Consider the following 21336-nt stretch of genomic DNA (forward strand, 5'->3'; position numbering starts at 1 on the left):
GAGGGAGGTGAAGGTGTGACCTCAGCACGTTTAGAGTTTGAGTGTACATATGTGCAAATGTGCTGTATGTTACAGTATAAATATTTCCATGTACATTGTGGAGATAATTTCCAACACAAAGAAAAAAAAGCTAAAGGATTTTCACCTATTGGACAGTAAAATGGAGTAAAATCCCTTGGAAGCTGTTCAAACAAGACACACTGTTGTTAGTTTTTTCAGATTTATGAGATTAGATTGAGGTTTTTCACCAATTGGACAATAAAATATATGAAAAAATCTGTTGGAGGCATTTCAAACAGGACACGTTCCTGTTACTTTTCTTGGACTCACGAGATGGGACCTACGATTTTCACCTGTTGGACGATAAAATGGGCGAAAACATCCTTTGAAGGCTGTTCACACAGGATACGCTCCTGTAACTTTAATCAGACTTATGAGATTGGATTTACAATTTTCACTCCAGACGATAAAATGGATGACATTTTTTTTTTTTTTAGGATTTACACCCGTCAGGCGATAAAATGGATGAAAAAATCATTGTTCACACAGGATAAGCTCCTGTTACTTTTCTCTGACTTACGAGATTGGATTTACGATTTTCACCTTTCGGACCATAAAATTGGAGGCTGTTCATACAGTTAGATGCAGCACAGCAGAAGGAAATAGTAAACAGGGGTCTCGAGATGCATTTTTAAAATTTGAACTTCTTTTTACATTATACTGTCTTAATACGGTGCTCATTGCACAATATGCTGAAAACACAGAAAGACGCATCACACTGGCCAAAAATGTCTGTCTAGTGCATGTTTACATTTAAAAATTACAGTTAAAAACACAAGAATGCATTCTGTGTAAATTCCACTATAGACTTACATTGAAGGAAAGACCTGGGGGTGTATTACAGAAAGATCCTAACTTTAGAATCTTATCTTTTCTGTTTGGTAACCATGGCAATTTCAGTTAAGATCTCATTTAAGACAAAAGCTATTACAGAATAAAATTTCTTAAGTGCATTATCTTATTTGAACTACAGATAGGAAAAGAGTGTTGCAGAATCATCCTAACTTGCTAAAAATCTTTTAAAAAAGTGTCCTAACTTTAGGACAACCCCACTGGCGTCCTAACTGATAACTTATTTGAAAACCAACAGTAAAAGTCACATTACAATACTGTGGATCATAACTATAGCACTGTCCGAGAATGGCATTACATTTATTAGTGATACAAAATGAAGAGCAGCGATGTTTGATGGTGGAAACCTTTTGGAAGACTCAGATGATGTGCTACGCTTTGACAACAAAACACTAATAAATAATTACAGATGAAATATGATAATGTAGATATCAAACTTTTATTTCTGCAGCCTTGAAATTAAAATCGCTTCGATTTTGTTTCTCCATTTTCATCTTGTGTCTATTTCACTGTAGCTATTTGCGCATCATTGGTTGCTTGTTAACAGACATAAGAGTTGATTACCAAACTCGATGGGATGGTTTAGGATTTCCTAACTAGAGATAAAGTAAGATTTTGTAAGATAAGATAAGGTTCCTAAATCAAGTATAGCTTTCTGCCCTGATGGAAATGTTTAGAGTATTTGCATCTAATGGTGCTGTTGAGCAGCTCTTGCAGCTGTCTGTGTGCAGAGGAAGAGGATGCTGGCTTACACATACAGCCCCTAGCGTCTCTCTCTCTGCTGTTCTGCTGAAACTGCACATTTTATATACAGACACACAGTGGAAGATGGTTTGAAATCGATGTTGGGAGTGACAAGCACATGCACATATTTCTCCACTTCAGTCCACTCCATGACACTATTAAAGCCTCTTGTAAACTGCATTGTATGTGATACTAAAGCACTCTTCACTTCACTTGAATTTTGTCTGTGAGCTTTGTAATGCAAAAATAAATAAATAAATAAAAATCAGCTTTTTTATCAGTATCTGTGTAAATGTGTCTAAACATCCCAAAAGACCACCAAGGAAATTAAAACTGAGAGTTTTTGGTCCATATGGGTTAGCTTTGAGGTCAGCTATGAGATCTGGATTGATTTATTTTCAGTCTTGTTATGTCTGTTTTTCTGATAGCCTTGTAACATCTTTTGGTACTTACTCCAGTCAATGTGTGTGTGTTTATACAGAACTCAATGAACCTGCCTCCAGACAAAGCAAGATTACTACGGCAGTATGACAACGAGAAGAAGTGGGAACTCATCTGTGACCAGGTAAAAAAATGTCCAGCCCTTTCTACCTTCTTTCTCACAGTATACCAGTCTTTACTTAAGTTCATGCAAGGGATGTGTGCTATGACCATAATCTTATATCATGGTATGAGTAATTTTATATAATGGTAACGGTATAAATTATGATACTGTTATTTTTGCTAGAAATTTAATGAAAAAAATGGGTTAGCTATATAAACTACAGTATATATGAAAAACTTTTAGCTTATGTAACTTTATAAGCTATATATGGTAAAGCATAATTTTTTATATCCCTGTGAATTAAATACTTTACAAATGTACTTCATCTAATTATATATATATATATATATATATATATCATATATTTTTTTTTATTTTTATTTTTTTTACTTTGAACTTGATGGATGCAAATTCATAACAAATGAACAAATAGTCTAGTATCAGTGCAAAAACAGCTGCACATTTTGTAACGTGATTTCAAGGGCATCTGCAAGATTTCATCTCAAGGTACACACAGAAACCTAACCAAGTAAAGAAGTGGCTAAAGCATTTCTAAAAGAATAAGAGGCCGTTTAGACCGAATGCTTTCCTGTGCTAGTAAAACAAGATGCTGCGCAACGAATAGTGCAGAACGCAGGTGTCTCGAGACATGTTGTTAAAGGGATAGTTCACCCAAAAATTAAAATTCTCTCATCATTTACTCATCCTCATGCCATCCCAGATGTACTGTACTGTGCAAAAGTCTTAGGCACATAAGATGTTTCACAAAAACATTTGTCTTAAGATGGTTATTTATATCTTCAGCTTTAGTGTGTCAGTAGGAAATATACATTTTAAACTCCCAAACATTACTTTTTGAGAATAGATTAGAAGAACAGGGAGCACTGCAACAGATGTCATGGCCCCCACAAAGCCCCCCACTGAACATCGAGTCAGTCTGAGATTACATAAAGAGACAGAAGCAATTGAGACAGCCTAAATAGATAGAAGAACTGTGGTGAATTCTCCAAGAAGCTTGGAACATCCTGTCTGCCAACAACCAAGAAAAACTGTGTCCAGGTGTACCTAGGAGAATTGGTGCTGTTTTAAAGGCAAAGGTGGTCACACCGAATATTAATTTATGTTTTTTATGTTTACTGGACTTTGTATGACATTTAGTGATAAATGAAAACCATTTATGTCATTATTTTTGAAGACATCCTCACTATGCAACATTTTTCACAAGTGCCTAAAACTTTTACACAGTACTGTATATGAATTCCTTTCTTCAGCAGAACACATCTGAAGAAAAATAGAAAAATATCTCCGCTCAGTAGGTCCTTATAATGGATGTGGATGGTAACATGATTTTCTGTGCTCCAAAAAGCACAGAAAATCAGTATTAACATCATCTGTACAACTCCAGTAGTTAAGTGAATGTCTTATAAAGCTATACGATCGCTTTTTATGTAAAAAAGATCAGTATTTAAGTACTTAAGAGTGACTCCAGCCAGGTCTCCTAAGCAACCAAATTGGTCTGGTTGCTAAGGAGGGTAGAGTCACATGAGGTAACCTCCTTGTGGTCGCTATAATGTGCTTTGCTCTCGGTGGGGCACGTGGTGAGTTGTGCATGGATGCCGTGGAGAATAGCGTGAAGCCTCCACATGCGCTATGTCTCAGCGGTGACGCGCTCTACAAGCTACGTGATAAGATGCGCAGGTTGACGGTCTCAGACGTGGAGGCAACTGGGATTCGTCCTCCGCCACGATTGAGGCGAATCACTACGCCACCACAAGGACTTAGAGCACACTGGGCATTCCAATTTGGGAAGAAAAAGGGGAGGGAAATATATATATATATAAGTACTTTATAAATATAAATCATCGTGTCCGGTAAGCAGCAATATGTGTGTTCACGAGAGAGCTGAGGTCTGAGGTCAGAGTTCTCAGGTTCAAATTAGTGATGGGAAGATCGGATCATTTTACTGACTTGGATCTTTGAGTCTTGTTCAGCAAAATGAACGAATCTTTATTCAAGTCATTTAGTTCATTTCGTTCATTTGAGCAGAATTAAATTAAAATGTTAAATTTTCAATAACCAAACTCCCCCCAACACGTCTACTTACGCAAACTTTGATTATAGTCCCAATAAGGAAAAAATGTTAATGCAGCCAAGGACAAATTATGAGAAACAGAAAGATTAGTTCATCTCTGGATTGAACCTTCTTGTACGAGTCGTTCGTTCTTTTGTCACGTGACAGCCATATATAGTGTATTTAGACTGTTTTGCCTAACATGTTTGGCCAGTTCACTGCAAAGAACTGACTCTAAAGAATAATTCATTCACGAATCGGGCACATGCAGTTGATTCTGATTCTACACAGCCGACATAAATAAGGAACACACAGCATGATTGCTGAAATATTCTCAGGAAAAATGATTTTCAGATCAGTCGGAGCTTAGTGAGTGCTCATGGTATGCACAGTGCGTACAGCCGACAGCTGCAGGTGCCACTGCTTGACACTTTAGTTTTGGGGATCAGAAATTAGACAGTAATTAATAACTAATAATTGGACTTGTAAGGGACTGGTTACAGACTTGTTTAGAATTATAAGGTATTTATTAGTCCTTTGTTCGCTGATTTCTTACCCTTGCCTAATAGCCTCTTTACATTTGGTTTTTTCCTATCAGTGAACTTATTAGACACCCTACACCAATCCCTAACCCTAACCTTCCCTGCTTTGTTGAAATACTATATGCATTCTACATGTATTTTATACTTATAAGCCGCACATTCACAGAGTACTGAGAACCTATAAAGGATGTCATTTGCATCATACTTTTTAGCTAATAAATTCATTGTTATGACAAAAGCAAATGTAAATGTGCTATAAAGCAAGAACAAGAAATCAGCCAATAAAGGCTTAGTAAATACAAAAAAAAAGTGTACTGTAGTTATTAGTCATGAATAACTGTCTAATATATGATCCCTAAAATAAAGTGTTACCATTTTAACTAATTTAAAACCAAAAGTCACAAAATGGTAAAACTAACATTTTGAGACAGATTTTTCCAGAATCTTACTGGATGAACCACATTCAAAGGCGATATACACACACTTGTGACTGCATATCAGCTGTATTCAAAATAATGCAACAATCATAAACATCTAATCTCTGCTAGTTGTTGTGCCTAACAACACCATAAATTCTTAATCATTTTTTATATGTTTGGAACATCTTTACATTACTCCAACAAATTCCAGCAGCCTCAGTCAGATATTTAAGATACATTTTTACCAAGTGTTTCAGTGAGAGCAAGAGAGGGTGATCTGTGCTCTAAAGTGGGTCATTGTCTGTAAGTCAGATGACTGTGTGTCCCTGCAGACATAACATATTGCCTCAGTCTGATCCTCCTGAAGAAAACAGAAGTTGTTTGGCTGTTTTTTTTTTGTTTTTGTTTTTTGTGCTAAATAACGTCTTCCACTGTGTTTATCTGGTCCAGCCAGTGTCATTGACAATTATAATAAGTATAGAAGATAACAATGTCTCCTGCAATGCTGTTCAGTGGTGGTGCTGCACTGCTACTGAATCTACAGTGCCACAACAACAGATCTAATATTTCACCCAAATTTGAATTTTGAATTTAATGTGATTGGAGAGAAAAAGTGGATCCCGTGAGATAATACTAAGACAACAGAGCACAACAGTCTTTTTCCGCAAGTAAAATTAAGTAAAAGGAAATCTGTAAATAAAAGGGTTTCACACATTTCTTCCCACTGTCTGAACTGCTCGAAGCAGGCAGCCTCACATTCTGTGATTTTATGAAATCCCCATGGAGGAAATGAATGAGAAAAATATCTCTAAATCCAAAATGGCTGAAAAACTGGGCAGGCTCTGTATAAAATACAACACATCTTTCTGTTGTATTGTCTTCACTGGCAGCTAGGGGTGCACCGATCAAAATCGTCCGATCTTCGTCTTATATCTGTGATCGACGATCGGCCGATTGTGCCTAGATTTAGGGCCGATCTTTTTTGCAGCACGCAGGGAATCACACATACACTGCTCCTCTAATGAATGAGTGCTTGCTCAGCCCTTGAAGCATGACAGAATGGCCTCTGGAGGGTGAGTTGTTGGCAGTTCTAAGCATTCACGAATTTAAACTTTCAGACATAATGTAATTCACATGAATATGCCATTTTGTTTTTAAAAATATGTAAGAATTACACGTGTATGAAAATTAAGTTGCCCATTTTCTAGAGTCATTACGGTAATTATCCTGACTCGCTGCACAGTGAGGATTAAGAGGCTGCTAACGGGTATAAAAACTAGGTCTGTTCAATTCCAGAAATTTTGGAGTCGATTCCGATTCGACTTTACTCATCCTTAATTCATGCACACTCACTTTGGTCCTAGTAAATTGCCCGACAAGGTCTTCTTCTGTTGTAACTCATCCGTCTCAAGGTTCGGTGTGTTGTGCATTCTGAGATGATATTCTTCTCACCACAATTGTACAGAGTGGTTATCTGAGTTACCATAGACTTTCTGTCAGCTCGAACCAGTCTGGCCATTCTCTGTTGACCTCTCTCATCGGCAAGGCATTTCTGTCCACAGAACTGCTACTCACTGGATGTTTTCAGTTTTTCGCACCATTCTGAGTAAATTCTAGAGACTGTTGTGTGTGAAAATCCCAGGAGATCAGCAGTTACAGAAATACTCAAACCAGCCCGTCTGGCACCAACAATCATGCCACAGTCAAAATCACCAAGATCACATTTTTCCCCATTCTGATGGTTGATGTGAACATTAACTGAAGCCCTTGACGTGTATTTGCATGATTTTATGCATTGCACTGCTGCCACACAATTGGCTAATTAGATAATCGCATGAATAAAAAGGTGTACAGGTGCTCCTAATAAAGTGCTCAGTGAGTGTAGTTGTCTCTATTGTCTTCATCTCCATCATTTATTGCTGTCCTGCCCCCCCCCCCTCTTGTGTTTCCTTCCACTTCTGGCTGCCAGACAGGTATGTCCTCTTCATTTTCAGGAATTAAAGCTTTCTACCTCACGCACATTTATTGGTATAGCGTGAGTCTGGGGCATTATGACTTGAGTGTGAAGGGGTAGCGCAGAGCGCATAATGAGTTGCACATCACACTCGTCATGCAGATTTGAGCGAGATGGGGACCCACAAGGGGGGTTGGTGTGATGTTGCTGCGCATTAATTTGAGAGTTGAGACAAAAAGCTTATTAGTATTTTGATAGACCTCTGCCCCTTTGAAGTTTGTCTCTGTCCCACACAATGAGCTCCAGAATCTCAATAGAGGCCTGCTGTCCTGTTACCTTTACACACACATGTTAAATGTGGATGTGATATCAGTGGGCGATCTGATGTTTGTGTTTGAGCAGGGGCCTTGTGTTGTTTTGTAGGGAACTAGGTCTCTTATTCTTTTCTGTTATGTGCTGCCGGTGATTGGATTTGGCAAGGACGACCAGCTCTATAGAATCCACACATCAAAATGAGTGATGTTATTGAATTATAGTATTTATCTCTTGAGTGAGAGATTAATTTGTACTTGTTCATGTATCATTTAGAACAGGGGTTCTCAGTAATTCAGGCCCCCCAGAGAGGCTTTACATGACCCTTTTTTTTTTTTTATTTATTTTTTTTTTATTGTTTTATTGTTGTTTTTTATTTTTTTGATGAGGCATTACGAACTTAAAGAATAAGAACTTGAAATTGCTACTGTAAATCCAAATAAAAGGTAACTCATTATATTAAAGGTAATATTTTTGTAGTTTATGCCATAGTAGATGGGCTATAACTACCAATATTCCTATTTTTAAATATGATAAAAAAAAAATTCTATAATGAATAAATAATTATAAATCTTTTATCTGACCTTCTCCATCATTTTCAGTCACACTGACCCAGAATCACATTTTGAGTGTTATGCATTAAAGTAAAAAGGAAGGTCTCAGCTTTATAATGATATATTTTTTAATGCTTATATCCCAAACCATTGCTGAGATATAATCATTTAAATGTTGGCTGTCATAAAACCTTGTTTTTGAGAAAATAAACATTCCATTCGCACATCCGCAAGGAGATCCCACTTCCACTGGCTAAAATTTCTGAAATTAGTTGTATCCACTTCGCATATTTTGTTGCATCTCTGACAGTGATGGTTTTTTAAATTTTTGCTATTTGCTCTTGACTACAGTTCCTTTATCAAGCTAACAAACTATGGACATTGGAGAACTTTCCTAAGGTAAATGTATACAGTTAAGTGAAGGTTGTTGATGTAATTAGATGTTTCCATCCAAGGTTTTTTTGTTGTTTTTTTTTGCGACAAAATGTGTAGTGCATCAAAAAGTTTACCGATATAGCTGATGGAAATGCTAATTATTGTGTCTAAATAATATTTTCCCATTTAACTCTAGTGCATAAACTCTATGTCGATACTTCAAATGTCATGAAAAACTGGTTTGGAAACACTTTTTGTCAAGAAAAAAGGCATTAATGCAAAAATGTAGTGTCATATGACAGAATTTACACCAATCGTTAACCTGTGTTAATCATGACGACAAGGTATACATCCTTAAAAGCAATTTACTGTACATGAAGCATTACTCGCATTGTTATGGATTGGTCTTAAAGGCATACCTGCACAGATCTGATGCTGCAAACACATCTGCATCATGACACTTCCAGGAGTGCCAACACAAATATCTCGTATCATGCACCTGTCATCAACAAGTGCATGGAGAACAAATGAATGGCTACTCTTTGCGATTAATTTAATCCATCCGTTTATTTATTAAAGTTGCTTTTCCACACCATTCAAAATAATAGACGGCAGTCATGGAATTAGCCCACAATACAAAAAAACATATCATTTCTGTGCACAAATATGTTTTAAATGAAAAATAAATACACAATACTTGGAGAAAAGCATCAGTGTGCTTTTTTGGAACACTAACATATAGCCCAATTCTATCAAATTATTGTTTAGCTTACTTTTGAAAAAATGCTGGCAAAATTCCCTGTGTTAAATTAAATAAATTACCAAACAAAAAAAGCATTAATTAAAAAAAAGAAATTACCAAACAAAACAATTATATTGTTAGGCCTATATACTTGCCTTTTCTTTACACAAACCTATATTAGCCTTACCCTGTTCTACAGATGAAAAAAGTATTTTTTCAAGACTATTTGTCCAATGCCGAGTTCACTTTCAGAAAACGAGCTTTTGAACATTTTAAAACTTTGAAATATTTTAAATCTAGCCCTCTTCACATTGGGTCACATTTGCTGAGCTTCTTCAGAAAATGTAAATTGCATTATGACGCTAAAATTCATTTTATATGACAATCAAGTTCAGTTGGTTGTTAAAAGTTGCTGGACAAATATGTGGGACATAATGCAGCTGTGATGGCGATGCTTTAGATTAGATGATTGTTCAAAACAGAATATCAGGAATGTATCATATATGTAAACCCTGATATTACACCGCATCAGTTTTTCTTTAATAGCTGTGCACACAGCATATACACATATATTACAGTCCTATCAGAAGGGCAACTGTTCCCTTTTGATTGCAATTCCTCCTCATCTGATTTCTTTATTTGTGAAATTAAAATGACAGTAAGCTGGCTAATTTCAATGAATTGTCTCAATACTCTCCCCATTTTACCAAAACTTCAGGGGAAAAAAATTAGGGACATCTGGGAGGCGAAAGGTACACAATTAGTGATATACACACATTTTTGTATGAAAAGGGCCTAAGGGCAGATTTATTTTGCGATAAACCAAAATTTCAGCGACAAAGTGTTTTTTTAAACATGACGTCATCACGCACAAAATTTTTATCGATAAAAGGCCTTTTGAATGGAAACAGGCAGAAGATGGCAAATTTTGCAAAAAAAACAAAACAGCGCGAAAAGTGGATGGAAACTAGGTTATTGACGTCTTCCCATGGTTGAAACACTGATTTGTTGATTACATGAGATATGATTATTTCAGCCAGTGGCATTGTGTCTTTCATCATCCCATCTGATGTCAATTCATGTGTTTTTCTTGCTGTAATTTTGTAGTAAAGAGGAATGCTATGCAGTGCTTCCGTCTGGAATGACCGCAGCGCGATTTGAAACACCACATTTAAGTTTAATATAAACCACATAAAAATTTATAGTTTGAATTTCGTGATAACATAACATCAGTTTAAATCTATTTTGGTTGTTTTTGATGACCCAAAACAGTCAAAAACCAAGCGTAGCATCAGTTCAGGCAGGTCACGTGAGTCAAGCTGCAATCAGCTGATGCTCAGATGATCATGACGTCTACAATACAATTCAGACGCTTATCAGGGCGGTTCTGTTTAGGCCCTCCATTTATTTATTGCTTAGCTGTCTTTCCATTGCATGGATGCAAGCTGCACTTAACACCCTCCTTCATCCCCAGCTCCACCTCTGTATAGCAGCTTGCCTTTACATCTCTACATCTGTCTCGTTGTTCTGTGCTTTTAGACTACAGATGTTTGCCAGTTGGAATTCATATGTTCAATGTATTTTTGCGCCTTGTTCTTGATTTACCAACTTGATATGCAGCATTTAAAGTTCTATTAAGTGTCCATTTAATCTATTATGCAATGAAGGATTGTACCATTTTGCACTTTCAGAATGCTTAAATGTTTTTACAGTGTTGTAATATTTCTGCTGGATCTGTTCCGTTATCGCTGCATTCCCTGCTCTGTCCATGCATGTCTGCATGGATGGGCAGAGAGTTTGCCCAGAACAGAACCATACCTCGGTATTGGAACCATACCTTGAAGTATTCATTTTACGGAAATGGTCATGACTGAATTAGGTGTGCACCGATTGATCGGCCTCCGATCTAAATCTGCCGATTTTCGTCTTAAATCCATGATTGCGATCGGCTGATCGTACCTAGATTCAGGGCCGATCTTTTTTGCAGCATGCTGTGAATCATACATACACTGCTACACTAATGAATGAGCGCTTGCTCAACCCTTGAAGCAATACGGTAGTTATTCTGACTCGCTGCACAGTGTGCAGGAAGAGGATAAAGAGACTGCAAATGGGTATAAAAACTAGTGCTGTTCGATTCCAGAAATTTTGTCCAATGTGTTGAAGGGCTTGTGTGATCATACAGATTAAACAAACGGAGCACATTTTATGGCTGACGAACTGCAAAAGATTCAGAATCAGGTTGATGATCGTTTAGCTTAAGTCATTTTATAATCCTTTTGTGAATTGAATTAGTGCTGTTAAGGCTTCTGGAACGTGTAGAAGTTCAGTGGTCACGAAAATTATCATATCAGTCCATTTCCCCGAGCGGAATCGATTCCATCTTTGGAATCGATACCAAGAGTTAGAGTCGATTCTCGATTCCCAATGCCTCGGAATCACTTCTTTTTGGAATCGATTCACAGCCCTAATAAAAAAAAAAAAATTAAACAACAAATAAACATGCGAATACAAACCTGAGTATACGTGATGTAACGAGATGGTGTGTTGAGCGATAGAGACTGTTTGAACAATCGTGAGCGCTATTAGCTTCTCCCCCTTAAACATGAGCGCTCTCGTGTCAATCAAACAAGCGTGCTCTCCAGGTGCTCAAAATAATCAATCGTTTGCATTAGAAGAATTTATTTGTCGAGTCGTGTGGATTATTTTGATGCACTCAAAATATGCATTTTGGACCGTCAAAAAATTGAGGATATTCACTTGCATTGTTTAGAGGAGGAGGCCTGAAATGAAATCCTAAAAGTCTTAAATTCTGTTTTGATGAAGAAAGAAACTCAGATACATCTTGGATGGCCTGAGGGTGAGTAAATTATCAGCAAATTTTCATTTTTGGATGAACTATTTCTTTAACTGAAGATCAACCCTCCTTCACAGCAAGAATCTGGGAAGAGAGGTATCCAAGTTAAGGAACCTGGCAAAGGTGTGAGGGGTGGCCCAGCCTTCCGCCAGACAAATGTTCTCTGTAAGGACACACCATTCACCTATGCCCGGAAAGAAAGCCAAGTGAGCCCTCACCCCTTTGGATCACTCTATGCCTTGCAAACTGCAGGCAAGTGCAATGGCGTCAGCAATGCAATGAGAGAGTCTTTGCTTAGAGATGGCCACCTCTTTTGAATGGCCTCCAAAGCAAACAAAGATCTGCTCTGTCAGTCTAAACTTAACCATAGAATCAATATAGATGCGCAATGTCTTAACTGGTCAAAGCATAAGAAACATTTGTGCTTCATCTGACTCAAACGGAGGAGAGGAGGAAGCATGCAAGCCCTGAAGGAAGTTGTTGAAACCTTAGGATTATAACCCTGTCTAGGCTAAAGGATGGCTTTAGAAAAGCCAGGCCAGAATTCAAAACAATAACCATGGGCCTGAAGATCACCAACACACTTCACTGAAGCCAAGGCAAGCTGTAGTGCAGTCTTTAAAGAGAGCACGCACAAATGAACTGGCTAAAGCGGTTAGAACGAAGAACGCGTGAGGTCATTCAAATCAAGTCCCGTAGCAGAAACATAATCATCAGATGATGTCAACCAAAAGATAAGCTGCCCAAAGGGAAATGACTCGTCGCTATGTACAGCGTCAGTGTACACTTTGAGCGTGAGTTAGGGCTGGGTGATATGATGATGTAATCGGATACTGACGATGTTTTTCAAAAATCCCGATGCCAATTGCGAACAGATGATGATCGACAATATTGGGAAATGGCAAAACCATGGATCTGGGAAGTCGCTAAATATATTAAACAGTGGCCAGGGTGTGAAATTAGCACCCGCCACCTGCAAAATGCGACGAGGTTGAAACCAGTTCGCAAGCTCCTCATCCAAATGTATTTCATGTGCGGGTTATTTTGCTCATCTACCCGCAACAGGCGGGCGACCTGTAAGATGTCTCGGAGTGACACATGACAAGAAATGCTGTTAGTCACAAAGACATGCACTTGAAGAAACACACTTTATTATATTTTTAAGAACACACAAAAGAAAAGCTGTCACTGCTTGTATCTGATTCGCTGTTTGTTCAAAGGCATGCAGCACGAGCCTGTCATGTGGAACACGTGCATGTAAAGAATGTTTCATTCATATGTGTGGTGGTGGGGGCGTGGTTGAGCGCCGGCTTGTGAATGGAGAGTGAGATCAGGAGATGAGAATGGTAAGGATCATCACCTGGCAATGATTGTCTCTAGCAGCTGTTTGTCATTGCAGTGAGAGTTGGAGACGGATTTAAGAGTGAGCCAGATGCCAGTGAGGGAGAGAGAGAGAGCAACCACACAAACCCTGAGACTATGCTAAGATGTGTGTGCTGAAAAGTGTGATTATTGAGTGAAGTGCTGAAAAGTCAATTTTGTGTTATAAATACCGTTTGAGTTGGATTTGGATCCCGCTTGATCCTTGCAAACCCATTGCGAACATTGTTACAGTCTGAAAACTGTTTGCAAGAATAATGTCTATGAGAATGCTGCAAATGATCTCTGATCATCTCGGGAGGTGCTGTGAGTTTAGTTCGTTTTATTTCCACGCGGTTTGCATGCATTGTGAACACAACTCTGCAGATTCAGTAATATATGTCTTTGTATTAAAGAAACAAACAAAAGTGATTAAATCATAAAGTAATACAAGACACGTTCACCTTGAACCAAAAATTTAGTTTTCTTTTCTTTTCTTTAGGCAGCATTAACTGTATTACCAAAATGCAATACAAACACAAATTCGATAAGAACACACATTTGGCAGCATTAATTTAGGAACACAAGGGAATTTATTAGGCTTATTTATTTGTATTATTATTGTCTTCACATTTATAATTGTCTTTAGCTCTTAATCTGTAGGATATTAGTAATTTTCCATCTGTTGTCGTTGACGGATGTTTGCGTGATGGCAAATGGAGCCATTGGAGATTGTAAATGTTTGGATTTGGGGAGGTGACCGAAGTTGCACTGGTTCGGATGGAACCATTCATCAAGTCAAGATCGCTCCGGCTCGCTTGGGGGAGACCAGTTTAACTTGAGCCTCTCAACTGCCCGAGAGAGGACCCGTATCAACTTGGTGTCATGACAGCCCGCCTGGAGTTTGCCAAAAGGCACCTGAAGGACTCTCAGACCATGAGAAACAAAGATTGAACTCTTTGGCCTGAATGGCCAGCGTCTTGTCTGGAGGAAACCAGGCACCGCTCATCACCTGACCGATACCATCCCTACAGTGAAGCATGGTGGTGGCAGCATCATGCTGTGGGGATGTTTTTCAGCGGCAGGAACTGGGAGACTAGTTAGGATCGAGGGAAAGATGAATGCAGCAATGTACAGAGACATCCTTGATGAAAACCTGCTCCAGAGCGCTCTGGACCTCAGACTGGGGCAAAGGTTCATCTTCCAACAGGACAATGACCCTAAGCACACAGCCAAGATAACAAAGGAGTGGCTTCGGGACAACTTTGTGAATGTCCTTGAGTGGCCCAGCCAGAGCCCAGACTTGAACCCGATTGAACATCTCTGGAGAGATCTGAAAATGGCTGTGCACCGATGCTCCCCATCCAACCTGATGGAGCTTGAGAGGTCCTGCAAAGAAGAATGGGAGAAACTGCCCAAAAATAGGTGTGCCAAGCTTGTAGCATCATACTCAAAAAGACTTGAGGCTGTAATTGGTGCCAAAGGTGCTTCAACAAAGTATTGAGCAAAGGCTGTGAATACTTATGTACATGTGATTTTTTTTTTCCGTTTTTTTCTTTTTAATAAATTTGCAAAGATTTCAAACAAACGTCTTTCACGTTGTCATAATGGGGTATTGTTTGTAGAATTTTGAGGAAAATAATGAATTTAATCCATTTTGGAATAAGGCTGTAACATAACAAAATGTGGAAAAAGTGAAGCGCTGTGAATACTTTCCGGATGCACTGTACAACACAATAAAACACAAAATCACAATTGACAAAGGATTTTACAGTTCTTCAGAGCAAGACTGGGAAGTAGAAAATTATCCACTCGCTGTGAAGGTGTGCAATTTTAAACGATAAAATGAAGACGAGACAGAATTGTCACCCTGAAGAAGGATATCTGATGATATGGTGTTGCGCTACTGGTTATATGCAGAACATAAAATGCCATCTGCCAATAGATTGCCGTGATTTTAAAAGGCTTCAGAGATCTCCACTCTGTGAGGAGTGTGTTATCCCACACCATCAGTAATTGACGCAGCATTTAATTGACCGATTTTAAAGGGAACTATTATAAAGGAATGCAAAACTAGTGTGAAGAAACTCAAAACTTATTGCGAGAGAATGCAAACTAGCGAGAGGGAATGCAACATTTTTGTGAGGAAATGTAATTACGGGGTAAGGCAAAACTATTGTGAGGGAATGTAAAACTTTTTCTGAGGGAAAGCAAAACTATTACGAGGGAACGCAAAACTTTTTGTTAGGGAATGCAATTGCGAGATAAGGCAAAACTAATGTGAGGTAATGTAAAACGTTTTGTTTGGGAACACAAAACTTTAACAGGCAATGTGTGTCTTTGAATGTGTGTGTGTGTGTGCGCACGCATGCACAGATTACACAATCCACATCCTTCACATCCACTCATATTTACAAACACAAAGTGGCATCAATAAATAACATTTATACACTTAACATCACTGAAAACATCTCTCATTATTTTTCCAGGAAAGGTTCCAGGTGAAGAATCCTCCTCACACATACATCCTCAAGCTGCAGAGTTATCTTGACCCAGCCATGACCAGGAAGGTGAGTTCTGGTTTGTGAGTGTGTGTGTGTGTGTACATGTTTATACTACATGTAGGTGATCTCAGGTTTTACTATCATTGTGGGGACATTTAGTCCAGTCAGCGGTCCCCACGAGGGAAATGGCTTAGTTAACATACTAAATGATGTTTTTTTTTTTGTTTTTTTTTTTAAAGGTAAAAATGCAAAGAGGTTTCTGTAGGTTTAGGGGATAGAAATTATCGTTAGATCTGTATAAAATCCATAAATAGTATAGAAGTCTATGGAGAGTCCCCACAATGATATAAAAACAAGTTTGTGTGTGTGTGTGTGTGTGTGTGTGTGTGTGTGTGTGTGGATGAATTAGTAAAAAAAAACAGCTCCTGATAACTCAATTATATTGGCCAGAGTCCTGCCCTCACAGCAACAGTACAACAGCTGGCCTTGGAGAGGAGAATTTTACTTCCTGTTGGCATTAAATCTTACTTCCTGTTTGGACAAACCTGCCCCATGTCTGATTATGCATACTTCCTTTTATAATAATTCCTTACATTTATATAACGCTTTTCTGGACACTCAAAGCGCTTTACATAGTAGCGGGGGAATCTACTCAAATACCTACAGTGTGCAGCATCCACCTGGATGATGGGATGGCAGGCATAACGGCCACCACACACCAGCTATTTTTGGAGAGGAGAGAACAGTGATGTAGCCAATTAAGTGTAAAAATGTCTTCAATGAGATATAAAATGTTCTGAGATTTAAATGTGGATCAATAAAGGATTCGGTTTTCTGAGCCGCCAAGCGCCCCTGGCTGGAAGAAGAACTCTCATAGGCACAGTTAGTGGCTGACAACATATAATGCAACAAGTGGTGCTGAAGTCAACTTGTTTTATTAATAGGCCTCCCTATCTCTGTTTAAAAATAAAATAATGAGACTGCAACCTTTCTAAGGTTACTTTTTGACCTGTAGTTTTGCTCCAAAACACACAGGCAGAAATTGTCATATTGGACCCCCTCTACAAATAATGGATTACTCCTTAAAAAGTTATCCATGACATAAGGTGTCATTCATATCTGTAGCACAAACAGTGCAAGTAAAACAACAAAGTTTAATACTTAGTTTGTTCAAATCCACAACCCCAAACATGCCAGCAGCTGATATCATGTCCCTGAGCTCAGAGAGAGTGAGAGACAGAGAAAGAAAGAGAGCAACAGAGGCCGTGGGGTGGGGTGTTTATTAGGAGATGTGGCTAGGAGCGAGTGAAAGGATGGACAGAATGAGTGAACAGAGAGAAGTAGATAGAAATTCCCAGAGAAGGTAGTGGACGAACATAGAGACAGAGAGATGGACACAGAGAGAGTTACGGCTGTGCATTCTTGCCACGGCTTTGCAGACGTGAACAATCGTTACTTTGTGTGAGCTGAGAGCTTTACATATGGTACATTCCACACACTGCTCTTAGCCAATCAGATGGCAGCAGGAAGAGGGTCATTCCAGAGGGTCCTGAAGAATGTCTGCAACATTGAGTCCATTCCAGGATGACCTCTCTGTAGAACAGCTCTCTCTCTTTTTCTGCATCTGGGAATGCTTAAAGTAGAGATGGGAGCATAAGCCCTCTCATACACACACACACACACTGCATCCCAACTCCACATGTGCCAAACACACCCACGCTGGGAACAAAACAGCACACACTCCCCTTTTTCTCTCTACACTCACTCTTTTTGTTGTTTTTATACGTCTGTCTCTTTCACTCTTTGCCAGTTTGCCTGCTATCCATCCTAAATCGTATGCAAGATTAGAATTAGTGCGTCACAAATCACATTGTGTCCCAAATAAGGCTGTTGATTTAAAGTGTTAATTCAGTGCAATTAATTGTATAAAAATCATGCATAAAAAAAACAACTCATAGAATTATGCCGCTATTAACCAACTAGACCACTGAAAAGAGCACCGACAGAAAGCAAAAATGTGTCCTATGAGATTCCCTTAAAGGAGTAGTTTGCCCAAAAATGAAAATTCTCTCATAATTTACTCATCCCAGATGTGCATGACTTTCTTCTGCTGAACACAAACAAAGATTTTTAAAAGAATATTTCAGCTCTGTAGGTCCATACAATACAAGTGAATGGTGGCTAGAACTTTGAAGCTCCAAAAAGCATATTAAAGTAGCATAAACATAATCCATAAGACTCCAGTGGTCTAATCAATGTCTTCAGAAGTGATCCAATCGGTTTTGGGTGAGAACAGACCAAAATATCACTTTTTCACAGTACTGTACATCTTGCAGTCTCAAGGCACAGTCATCATTTCAAGCTCAATTACACTTCCTAATGATTGACGAGTCCATTTTACTTATATGAATGATTTTGTGTGGGTGGAGTTCCTATTTTACCACCAAACATGGAAATTGCTCATATTGATTCATGTCACTCAAAAGTCTTACTCCATTTTCAATGTGTCTGAAATACTTTAGAATTCAATAAAATATACCAACTATTTCAAAATTTTAATAACTAATAAAGTTATCATTACAGTTAATTTTCCTTGAAAAAATAAGTAGTTTTATAAAGAATTTTACACTTATGCTTTTAAGGAGGGTGAAGTTACAAATGCATTCTTGGGTTAAAGACATTAAGTACACAGTCTTGTTTCTTTGTCTTTTCGTCTGATTTTCAAATATATCTATACATATTGCTTCAAATCAAAATTTGTAAAGATGTGATTCACCTCATAGCTGGTTGGTTTGGTTCATGGTTTATACGTCTTTTATGAAGGATTTGATAAAATCCCTATAGAAAAAAATGAATGGGAAAATACTTAAGAAACCAAATGAAAAAGTGGGTGGGCAGTGTTGTGCTCTACTAAGAAAGTAAATAGGCTTCATTTTGATTTTTAATTTTAAAGGTGCACTCAGTAACTTTTGTCTTTGTGTCATCTTGGACTTACACTGACACCTAGCGGCTTGGATGCAGCATCATTTAAAATCAATAGTTTTCAGTTTCAGATGTCATTGTAGAAATGTAGTATTCACAGTCAGCCTTTATAAGGTTACTGATATGATTGGAATCTTCATTTTAATGGAAATACTCATGATTTCCTGCATATATTGCAAAATTACATTCATGTCTTTAGGAGTTCAACTTATTTAATGAGGAAAAATGACTGAGTGCACCTTTAAATTTAAGGTGATGAATTTTGCTAGATGCTAACACTTTCATGCAAACAATGGGTTTTTGTTGTATCAAGAATCTATTTTATGACGTGATACTATGTCCCAGTAATGGCCTACTGTTTTATGATATACCAGGAGAGTGTATACTTTAAGTGTGCAGTATAAGTTTGCATATTGGGATGCAGCCAGAATCTCTCTCTTTCTCTTTTTCTATCTTTTGCTGTCTCCACCCCTCCCTCTTTTTGCCTTTGTTCGCTCTCTAACATACTCTGATGCAATCATTTCATGAGTGTGACATCAGTTAGTCATTTATTGAGGATTCATGTATGGCCTGTCACTCATCATCATGGCTGCAGTCTAATTAGGCGTAGAGCGGTCAGCAAGTCTCATTCAGCTGATGACTCTCTCATTGGAAAGTGTGTTTGTATGCACTTCACCTGACACATAATTAGCCACAAAGCCACTGTAACCATGGTAATAGCATGGGGGACAAGAGCAGGCTCACAGATTGGCTCAATAAAGAGAAACGCAAACTATTTACCCACTATAATAATGAGACAATTTGGAGAAATCATCCAATACTAGCAAAAGTTTCCATTTGCTCTCAGTTTAATCTCTGCACTCTTGGAGAAGCAACTGAAAAATAAAAGAGATATCCTTGGTGATTATTAAACCAAATAAAGAAAGACTACTGTAAATATTCAAAGTTTTTTCTCTCTCCTGTGCAGAAGTTCAGGAGGAGGGTTCAGGAGTCGACGCAGGTCCTGCGAGAGCTGGAAATCTCATTACGAACCAATCACATCGGGTGAGTTCATATGTGTGTGTGTATGTGTGTGTGTATTTATTATATACTGCTCACACTGGTTGTGTTATTACTTTTCTGAGTAACACAGAAACACTCCTGCAGGAAAACTCCCTCATGTAAGATGAATTGAATTTGCAATAATGATCTTTTGTGTGAGGAGGCACATGTACCAGCCAAATGATCCTGACCGGACTTGTCACATGTACAGCTGTGTTTTGCAAGAATGCCGTTTGATACGTTTTGTGGAAATCTCTATATAACTGTGAACAGGACCACTCTTTCACATACTCATGTATAGGCTGTGTTCAGAATGGAATACTAGTGTACTATTCTTATAATTGTTGCAATATATACTGTAGTAGGCCTATATAGTTTGTACAAAAATCAATGCACTTAACTTGACCTTCCATTTCCAGTGTGACTGATGACCTGGAAGTAAATACAGGTGCAGTTTGTCACATGTTTTTACTGAGTATTTAAGACTACCAAAATATATTTTGCACAAAATTTGATCAAATATGCAAAAATAATAGTTTTTATTTACAAAATGTTAACAATGTAAATGTCATGGGGTCATGTGAAAAATATAGTTAGATCAGTGTAGTGTTAGATAAGTGTTTAAAATGTTTATTGTGGAATAATACTCTTTCACTTATTATTTTTTAATATAGTAGGCAGTATGGAGTATACACTGTGCTGTATTCCAAGAAGTAACTAGAATTAGATTTTTAACATGGCTATAGTGTGTGAAGCAGTTCTCATTATACAACAATAAACATTTAAAACAGTTACAACTACAGTATCGCCAACTTGGGGTTGGTAATGGGGTGGCGGACACCATGACTGGGCTTCAGCCCGTGTAAGCCCATGCGTTAATGTGCCCCTGGTGATATGTATGTCATGGCAAAAGAGGCCACCAATTTGAGTTTAAATCTGTAAATGTTTGGGTTTGGGGAGGTGGTTCGTTACTTTTTGTTTTTGACCACTTTGTTATTTTAATTACTTTTCTCGTTTTCTTTGAAGTGCAATTTGAATTTAGAAATATATTTTTTTAACCTCTTAAACTCTGCGGGTCTGTAGGTGGGGCTAGAAGTGTGTAATAAGATTACCCTTAAAATGTAAAAGTCCCTGGATACATTAGTAAGTAATATGTAGTACCATTTGAAAGCTTAGAATCTGAAATTCTCACCGAACTACAATTGCATTTATGTTACATAAAATAAAAAGATAAGACATCTCAAATGAGCGCCACCTTGAGGTAATGGTGTAGAAATATGAATATAAAAGTTTTTCAAATAGCACTCTGTAACACTACTCAGTGGAAGGAGGAGACAAGAAGCAAGGTCTTCTGGTTCAGGTAGGCGTTTAATTGTGCACCCTGTCGCTTACAGTTCCACACACACTCAACAGTTTCACAAGCA

General features: G+C 38.0%; 1 protein-coding gene across 1 annotated transcript in view; it reads left to right on the forward strand.

Annotated features, from left to right (window-relative positions):
- LOC127446827 (formin-like protein 2) overlaps window positions 1–21336 on the forward strand; it is a 157541-nt gene that overhangs the window by 76957 nt on the left and 59248 nt on the right. The window contains exons 2-4 of the mRNA XM_051708093.1: window positions 2138–2221; window positions 15875–15955; window positions 19839–19915. Coding sequence (XP_051564053.1) covers window positions 2138–2221; window positions 15875–15955; window positions 19839–19915 — 242 coding nt within the window. The remainder of the gene's footprint in view (window positions 1–2137; window positions 2222–15874; window positions 15956–19838; window positions 19916–21336) is intronic.

Source organism: Myxocyprinus asiaticus, chromosome 10 (genome assembly GCF_019703515.2).
Source record: "Myxocyprinus asiaticus isolate MX2 ecotype Aquarium Trade chromosome 10, UBuf_Myxa_2, whole genome shotgun sequence".
Lineage (NCBI taxonomy): Eukaryota > Metazoa > Chordata > Actinopteri > Cypriniformes > Catostomidae > Myxocyprinus > Myxocyprinus asiaticus.